The sequence below is a fragment of the Mytilus edulis genome, chromosome 6 (genome assembly GCF_963676685.1).
Source record: "Mytilus edulis chromosome 6, xbMytEdul2.2, whole genome shotgun sequence".
NCBI lineage: Eukaryota > Metazoa > Mollusca > Bivalvia > Mytilida > Mytilidae > Mytilus > Mytilus edulis.
The window spans coordinates 75382996-75393339 of NC_092349.1; the positions used below are offsets into that span (position 1 = coordinate 75382996).

At 30.7% G+C, this 10344-nt stretch overlaps 1 protein-coding gene across 1 annotated transcript; it reads right to left on the bottom strand.

Annotated features, from left to right (window-relative positions):
• Window positions 1-3634: 3634 nt before the first annotated feature.
• LOC139526814 (complement C1q-like protein 4) lies at window positions 3635-9583 on the bottom strand. Its single transcript, XM_071321968.1, has 4 exons — window positions 9357-9583; window positions 7518-7627; window positions 5655-5870; window positions 3635-3764 (listed from the first exon to the last, which is right to left on the bottom strand). The coding sequence occupies exons 1-4, from the start codon at window positions 9529-9531 to the stop codon at window positions 3654-3656; spliced, it is 612 nt and encodes a 203-aa protein (XP_071178069.1). The 5' UTR covers window positions 9532-9583; the 3' UTR covers window positions 3635-3653.
• Between the last annotated feature and the right edge of the window lie 761 nt (window positions 9584-10344).

Consider the following 10344-nt stretch of genomic DNA (forward strand, 5'->3'; position numbering starts at 1 on the left):
CATAGTGAATTGCTCAAAGGCAAACAAAATAATTTAAGTTCATTAGACCACATTCATTCTGTGTCAGAAACCAATGCTGTGTCAACTATTTAATCACAATCCAAATTTAGAGCTGAATCCAGCTTGAATGTTGTGTCCATACTTGCCCCAACTGTTCATGGTTCAACCTATGTGGTCGTGTAAAGCTGCGCCCTGCGGAGCATCTGTTTTTTTTTTTTTTTATCAAATAAGTAAATTTTCTTTGTTAACAGTTCCATAAGTTGTGATAACAAAATGATTTTCACACAAATTAAAACTATTATTTGATGCGTTTTAATATAATAATAACATAATTTATTAGTGATTTTATTTATGGTCTCTTATGGACAGTTGTCTCATTGGCAATCATATCACATCTTCTTTATTACATTTAGGATGAAACTGGGCACTGTAGTTTTGCATTGGTAAAATTCGATTTTTTTCTTTTGCTCATATTCAAACGTATTTAATTGCACTATTAAAATAAATAGCTGAAGGACTCCGTATTTATATGAAAAATTCACGAGATTTACCTTTGAACTTTTTTAATATGAAACCGTGAAACTTCGAATCAGCACCCTCAAAGCAAATAATGATTTTACCGGTTATATATTTTATATATAAAACGTAGTTATATTTTTTTACTTATTTTTTGTTGCAAAGCAGTTATAATATCAACATTATTTATTACCCTTTAATCTAAAACTAATAATAATTATTTTCTAATGATTGATTTTTCTTTTTAAAGTTGTTGGTTAGATTTGATAAAATATATCAATTTTTTCATTTGCTATTTTCTTTTCCGCCAATACTTAAGACAGCGGTCTAGTGAGGAATAGTGATCCAGAAATAGTATAATCAAGTTGTTTCCTAAATGTTATTGCTGCTAAAGTTTTTTTTCTATATCTCTTGAACGAAAAGGAGTAGGTCCGGTAAGGACCGATTTTGGCCTCAAATTTCAGGCTCATCTGACGAAAGATTTTGACCACTTTTTAAACACTTAAGTGTCTATTTAGTTTGAATCAATTAGTTTATGTGAAAGAATTTATTTAGTCATTAAAAACGATCCAATTCAAGCTAAAATAAGGAAAATCTACCAAATATGCCGACAAATGTCACTTTTTTGTCAAAAATGAAAGTGGCAGCATCCGTGTTCATTCTCAACCTTTATATATGTTATGTATTATCATAAAATACAACTTACATTTCAATATTAAGGATGAACACAAATGCGGCCACTTTCGTTTTACACGAAAACCGTCTAAAATTTAACTAAAATGATAGAATTGTGAAGATTTCAGTAATTTAGCATGACTTAATGGTGCTAGTACCCGATATACGTGCATTGTATTGTCAAAAACAGCCCATATTTATGTAACAGAAGCATTCTACTGTCCAAGAAACAACTAAGAGTTTTTGCAATCTGATAAAACTGCTATATTTTGGGGTCAAAAAGGGGTCTTACTCCTTTCAAAAAGGGAAATAACTCATTTTTCGAAATTACATCCAGATTAGTTTGAGCATGAAATTTTTAATTGCTGGAATATGTAATATGATATAATTACCCTCAATACATCTTAAAAATAGTTGTTTTCATAAGAAAGGACTATTTTATCATGAAAATATTCATATGAAATATTTATTTACAAATAGAACCTAAAAAAGGGGGAATTTCAGGGTAAATACAATGACTAATATTCCTCTATTGGCAACTTTCTGCAACATTTACCCAAGAATTTTTTGGCAGCATTTTGTTGAGAAAACATCCATAATTTTATAGTCTTTTATGTGAGGATTTCTGCGTTTTCGGCAAAATCAGATGTAAAAAATGACAAAAAACGACAAAAATCATGCCGATTTTTGTGTTCAGTGGACCACCTTATGTACCAAAGACTGTTTTTATTCAGTTAGCAGTTTAAATGATCGAAATCTTCTCTTATACCCATGAAAAGAACAAAAAATGATATGCTTTATCTCATTTTTACCATAAAATACAATGTTAGCCATTTCTCCTTGCTATACTAATATATTCATATGATGTCACGTGGTTTCCATGGCAACCAGACTATTCAGGTTTTTTTTTTTGGATTTTTTTTTAATTTGACTCTTAGTTTGGACCATTTCAACTTAAAAAAAAAGTAATTGAAAAAAAAAAATAATCTGGCCAAAATTTTTCATATTTGGTCTATTATTTCAGAGAATTGATGTTAAACACAGACATTTAATAAGAAATCTAATGTGTTAATTAAAACACATTTAATATGGAATAAATATTCAGAATAATAATTGCTAAATTGTATTTGTTGTATATTTTCGTGGGTCGGGGATGGTTCAATCTTGTCGTTATTCAAAGTGAACAGATAATACATAAATGCCTGCGAATATCTTATATGATTATTTTATCCTTATTTCATTACATGTATGAAATTTTTGATGGTTGTCTTTATGTATGATTTTGGTTGTGCGGTCATGAAGCTTTTATATGTTTTAAATGTTTCAACAATTATACATGTTATACATATGACTTTATTAACTCAATCATTGGACTTGATTTGTGTTATAATGCTTATTGGCCCTGTAATTTGGTAAAAAAATAATCTTCTGTTCAATTCTCTGTTGCAAACTATATATGCGCTTGGAATTTTTACTTGAAAACATTTTTGTTCGCTTTGGAGATTCTGTATATCGTTAGGTGAATGGAATTTCAATGGGGACTAACTGTGCACCACTTATTTCGGACCTGTTTTTTATATTGTTATGAGTTACAAATTATGATTAAAATCAGCAAAGACCCATCGAAATAACATTTGATGCAAAAAATTAACAATACTTTTTGATATTTGGATGATGTATTAGCTCTCAATAATGACGACTCCAGTATGTATACTAAAGAAATCTATCTTGTTGAACTAACCATAAATAAAGCTAATACTAACAATGACCACTGCCCTTTCCTTAATCTTCATATCAATATCATTAACGGGAAGCTTAATACAAAAATTTATGATAAAAGAGATGATTTTTCATTTCCTATCGTTATAAATTATTCATTTTTAGATGGTGACGTTCCCTTGTCACCATCTTATGGTGTTTATATATCCCAACTTGTCTCTCGTGTATGTAACAACGTATTTTAGCGAGAGACATTTATGTATTACTGAAAAATTATTACACCAGGGTTTTCGATGTCACTAACTTATCAAAACATTTACTAAATTTTATCGGTATAAGCCAAGGCTCCGTGTTGAAGACCGCACTTTGACCTAAATATTTTTTTTCCGTTTACAAATCGTGACTTGGATGGCGAATTGTCTCATTAGCACTCTTGTCAAGTCTTCTTATATCTATATAGAGTATATTCAATAGGACATGCACATAACATGGTAAATATGACACAGTTTTGTTGTATTTATATATTCGAACAGTAAACTGACGGAACTGTAGTTAGAATTAAACACTTTTATCATTTGAGCGTCACTGATGAGTGTTATTTAAACGAAACGCGCGTCTGGCGTACTTAATTTTAATCCTGGTACTTTATCACAACATATTAATGCTTGCAATGATGAAAACACAACATGCGCGGATGATACAGATGAATTAAGAAATCCCTATCATCACTGTCAAATTTCAATTTATTCCAATGGAAACAAAATCCAGCCGGAAAATGTATCATACGCGTTGCCATCTATGACTCCGTCTCCTATGGTACCCGTTCTTATCAATACGTGGTCCCCTTTGTTTACCTGTAATCAAAAAGAGCGTAAAATTGATATTAGAATTGCTTGAAAATATACATATATAAATGTTAGCATGATAAACTTTAAACTTAGAGTAAAAGAAAATAATTTATGAAAGGTAATAAGTAATTACATAAAATAAAAATATGAAAAATATTCGTTGCTCAATTTTACACTTAATTTTCAACACTTTTAGTATACTAGTACCTGCAGTTTTTACATGTTTATAAAATTAAAAAAATACGGGAATATATAATCGTTTTGATATACTTTATGTTAGGCGAAAACTCTTTTCTTGCCTCCGAATCTATCCTTCATATTCAGGCTTGCCATAACACAATGCATAGACGTTTTTGGAAAGCGCTTTAATTCAATGTGAAGATATTTTGCATTCTATATATAAAAGAGACATTATATATCAAGAGTGGAGAAATATCATATAGCACGTTATATTGTGGCGGAATCTTTAATCAATAATCTGTGACATGCTTTGATTCTTATATGTAACATCATCATATATGTTCGCCAATTCTTGTCGACACAATATGAAATTCAGAGGATAGCAGTTGAATCATATGCAATAATCGAATTATGACTGATGAAAAGGTGATATCTAACAAACCACGCGTTGATTATGAAAATTAGGCCAACTTATTGAGGAAGATATAAAATATAAAATTATACAATGTTTATGAATAAGGAGCTGAAACATGTTAAAAAAGCCAGGTATTCGATAAGATAAGTACTTATTTTACAGGGTCGTATTGAAAAAGTATATTGTACTTTGAAGGGAAAAATCGCAACCAAAGAGCTGATCCTTTGCATTTGGTCGCGTCGTGTGTGTGTAATCACTTCACAAAATCACGAGAAAAAAACAGTTTTCTGACGTCAATATTTATTTTGCGATGGTATAAATCTTGGAAAAAGAGATTATTTTTTTTCCTTATTTATTCAAATCAACCCATGAGATGTTTATAGATTAATAATGTCATGTTCAGAAGCACTACAAAGTCGGATAATTCAAATAACTATTTGAAAGTATCTTAATATTTAGATCAAAATCAAAATATTTTTGAAATATAAACAACAACACTACAAATACAGTTTTAGTTCTCATGACCCAAACGGTTAGATGAGCCTTGTGAGCCGTCGTTGATAACATTGTCAAATACTACTAAAATATCAACAATCATTACCTGAATGTTTCTTATGGAATTTAGTTTCAAATATGCATCCGTGGATTTTATCTATCAACAAATATGGTCGCTGTTCATACAAATACACTTGGTGTAAAATGTATTTGTTTACAACTTATACAATATTGAGGATGGAAATAAGGAAAATTTTAAAGAGACAACAACCCAACCACAGAGCAGAAAAACAGCCGACGGCCACTCATGGCTTTTCAAAACAACGATTACTAGTATATCTCAAAAACTTAAGCAGCAATAGCAAAACTGACAATAACCAATAGATTAAGTACTGCCTGAAATGTTTGTTTGGAAATAACACAACCAATTTAAACTAAATTTTAATTAAATGAATTTGTTTTCAGCAAATGTTACAAAAATTTGTTATTATAATGAATAATATTACAGACAATAGTGAATATTACCAGAACAATATTTAAGATCTATAAATAAGTCAACATAACCGATATCGTCAATTTACTCATTAGAGCAAAGTTCTCCTGCTTGACGATTTTATACAAATGTTATGAATTATTGCAGAAACTTCAGTAGATAGAGAGAAACTTTAAATCAAATATGTTAAGCACAAAAAAAATAAGCTGTTCAAATGACAAGGCATACACACAGACAAAAATATATATTAGCAATAGAAAAATAGTGTGTGTAAGTTAAATGAAATATATTCAATTTATAATGGTCTGATTACCTTTAAGACAACAGTTTGAGTACCACTACCATAGTCACTACCGTTAGCTGTGTCCACCTTAGAATATGCATAGGGATTGCCATTAACAATCAATTCTGTAGATTCCCAGTTTCCATCTCCTACTGATACTGTCCAAGTGAATACATAAATACCAGCCATTGGTACAACAAATACACCATCGCCGCTATTATATGAGGCAGTTGTATCCAGAATAACCTGTAGAACATGTGTTCAAAATGAATATTAAAAGTAATAATTGTATTCGAAAATATTTAGAGCAGTCACAAATTCAAGCATTCGAAATGTCCTTTTTTTTAGATTTTTGGTGGTATCAACTAGGTGACTGAAACCTATGCAAGCATTTACTATATATCTATCTAAAAGTCTATATAAAAAAGTTTACTTGCGGCACAGATGTTTTACCCGCAAATGTACTTACTACGTTTTTTTGTTGGTTCGTTTTGGTTGATATTACTCTTACCAGATACATTTCCATATTTTAGAAATATAACGTTTGTCATACTCAGCCATGATTAGTGCATCAAATTTCAAATATGCCATTGTTGTGAATAAAATGGAATTTTATACGACTGACATACAAGTGATATGTTTAGCTAGCTATAAAACCAGGTTTAATCCACCATTTTCTGCATAAGAAAATGCCTGTACCACGTCAGGAATATGACAGTTGTTGTCAATCCGTTTGATGTGTATTAGAGCAATGGATTTTGCCAAATGATAAAGGACTTTCCGTTTTTTTATTACCTTTTCCGCCCTTTTTTCTACGAGTGTTGATGTGATTTAATTAAAAAAGTTAAGAATATCTTAATACAGCAGAGTAAACCAAAGGTTTCAAATATCACATCACCGAGTAAAAACAATGTGTATTTTGTTAATAAACTGTGTGTAATGACTCAGTGCCATGAGAAATGAACTAGACTACAAAATCAACACATTGTGCTACAATATGTGGGCAGAAAGATTATCCTTACGCAGAAGGTTGTAATACACTGTTAAAATGTATTTCAGCACTTGCATAATCCTCCTAATTTAATGAAGAAAAAACAACTCACGTAAACTAAAGTCGAGGTAAATCAATGATATTAAGTTTCTCTAAGATGCACTGCTTAGAACCCTACTGATAATGACAGATGATTTATAGAAAATATTGTTTCTCGAATGCAATTTAACAAGAAAGACAAAATTTTAAACCCGAGAGAATAGACAAAATATCCAAATGGCCCAAAACATATTAGTAGAACGTCAAAACCCATGTTCAATTCATCATTTTCTACATAGGAAAATGCCTGTACCAAGTCAGGAATATGACAGTTGTTATCTATGTTTTTTTTTATGTCTTTGAGCTTTTGAATTTTGCCATTTAATTAGAGACTTTCCGTTTTGAATTTTCCTCGAAGTTCAGTATTTTTGTGATTGTTTACACTACTATACAATCTACTCAGTGTCTGGAAAAACCATACATTGGTCGTGAATCTCTCGTTGGTTATATATTTTCTTGTTGACTAGACATACTTGCTTTTGCAATGGTATTACATGTATCACTTTTCAATGATCGTAATAGCGTCATTACTCAACTTCAGCCATGACTTATGCATTAATCTCTTTGTGCAGGGCAAATATTTCTGGACTACCCTTTAACACTAACTACACGAATGTATATCTAGTAAATGGTAATGCACTACACGAACCAACCTTTACTGATATAGCATTCGACCTAAGATAGTTTGCTATTTTTAAATTGAATAAGCAACCAAATGTATGTTAACTTTTTTTTATATTACCCTTCAGTTCCATTGTGTTCAACTGATAACATTTGTCAATTGTGAAAATAAATGTACTTACCTTGTTAAATATAACTGCTGCATGATGGCCTAGTCCGGTTAATTGGTGTGTTAGTTGCGTTGAAAATGCAACTTCATTTGGAGAATTCTGTCTCTTCTGAGGTGGAACATCTAATATGAAAATAGATTTAAATTTTGCTTTCACATACACAATTAGCTAATATTATACACTTTTGCAATTTGATATATTAACTAACCTATATCATCAAAAATGTTCCAGGTAAAACGTACATGTGAAAAAATTAAGGTAAAAAATAAAACCTATAAACAATTTGAAAATATTGTAGAAAACAATAAAAATAAAACAATTTGAAAAAAATGTAGAAAACAACAACAACAATAAAAAAAAGAGGACAAAAATAAACAAAAGGACTAAACAAATAAATATACAACAAACAGCAAGGCGCCCGCGAAAGCAAACGTGAAATAAATTCAACAGTACACTGGTATGGTACATATTTAAGATACATATATAAGTAATCAATGTATGTGGTTGTTAAAGGACAAGGTACGATAAGGCCTGTTTTTGGCCCCCCTATTTTATCATTATTCAAATTCTGTTTTGGAAAGCTACTTATTATGTTTAATATTTCCTGAGGTTTGAAGTTTGTTTGGATGAACTTCAAAACCACCAATTTTAGCAACTGGGTGAGGTGAAGGGGTAGACTTTCAGTTCTTGTTAAAGGCCAAAAAACGTAATTTTCCTTCTTTTGGCGTTTGTGCTGCCCTTTCACCCCTCTCACCTCACCCATTATCTAAAATTAATGGTTTTGAAGTTTATCCAAACAAACTTCAAACCTAAGGGAATATTTTAACGTGAAAAGTAGCTTTCCAAAACAATATTTAAAAAAGAGAAAATAGGGGGGTCAAAAACAGGCCTTATCGTACCTTGTCCTTTGATAGATGGTTTTTGTGCTTCTTTCTTAAATATTTGATTGTTTTTGTTCTAATTGAGATTGTAACAGAGTTATGACTGATGTACCTCTATTTTGACAATTTTACTAATTATGTCTGTTTTGTTCACGCATCGTTGTCAATATAATGGAATTTGATGCAACTGTCATACAAGTGAGAGGGGTAGCGTTATCAGGTTTGATCAATTTCTGTACCAGCTCAGAAATATGACAATTGTTGTCCATTCATTTGATGTGATTTATCATTTGATTAGCCATTTGAATAGGGACTTTCCGTTTTGATTTTTCCTCGGAGTTCAGTATTTTTGTGTTTTACTTTTATGAAGAAAAGATGAGTTTAAAGTATTTCATTTTTTTTTTCGGCGGGCCGAATTATAATCATATTTCCATAACATTCTATATATTATTTCACAATTTACCGTAACAGTATAAAAAGTATTTTTTGATATGAATATACACTTATAGAATTTCAGTTTCTATTTAAAGTATATTTTGGTGTCTTTTTCTGTGCTTCCCTTCCTAACGATAGATGAATGTTGCAAACACACTTTTTTTATAAAAAATATTTTACTAAATTCCATTCTTTACATATGTACACTAGAAACATATATAGAAGTTGAGATTAAAATACAGCAAACACTAGCATAAGGCACGTAACCCCTTATTTGTAATTGATATATCGGACGTACTTATCAAAATTTTACTGAACTTCAACAAAGAAAATATCTGTTGACGAACATTGAGACACCACAGCTTTTAAAAAAAAAATGAACATTCATCACTCCAAAAATAAATCGTTTCATTACATTTAACAAATTCCCAACAGCAGTATTTCAAGTAAAATAATTAAATAAGCACATGTTTCTTAAGTATCGCACTACTCGACATATAGCAGTATAGTTTCTACTTCATAATTTAATTCAAACCTTGAGTTGATCTACATTCGGTAATTTCCACATTCAGTCTTCTTATATCAGTTTGAAGATCCTTGATAACAGACTCCAGTATCTGTAGACGTATTTCTGTGTGTTTGGCATCTTCCTGTGACAGAACTCGACTTGCTGGCAAAAGCAATATAATCGTCAAGTAAATCGGATGCATGTTTGTATTAATTTTACATTACCGTTTAAGTATGGCTCAAAACGAAATGGTCTTATCTTGTTAATGTAAGGTTATAAGATAACCAAAAGGGCAAGGATATCTGACTTGCTGACGCTACACTCTCATTTTATAATATTAATGGGCTAAATATTTGTAAAACTAGCCTTTATCCTCTTCGCAAGCTTATTTGCCATCCTAAGATAATCTTAAGTCATCGCTATGTTCATTGCAGTGTGGTTCTTTTGTAAAACTTTTATTTTTTTTAGCAATTAACTTGTTCGTTTCCTATTGTTATATGTCCTATGGTGACTGTTCAAAGATCATTTTACTTTTTAGTCACAATTTGTGTATTCTTGTCTTTAATTTTTACTAAATAAATATGCTTGGTCTGTATGCCATTTTGTGCTTCTTTGTAACATGTATTTTTGGGATAATGTTGACTGCTTTTTTTACCTTTGATGTCTGTTTGTTTTGTTACCGCATCATTGTCAATTTAATGGCATTGATTGAAACTGTTATACCAGTGAGATGTTTAGCTAGCTATAAAACCAGTTTCAATCCACCATTTTCTACATAAGAAAGTGCCTATACCATGTCAGGAACTAGACAGTTTGTTATCCATGTGTTTGAGTATTTGATTTTGCCATTTGATCAGGGACTTTTCGTTTTGAATTTTCCTCGGAGTATTTTTATGATTTCACTTTTTATTGTAGAGTTGATTTCTCATTTGATGTTATAAACCTTAGCATATAATAGAAACTTATAAATACCTTTCCACGTCAGTTTTAATCTAGCGTCGTACTACAGTACATG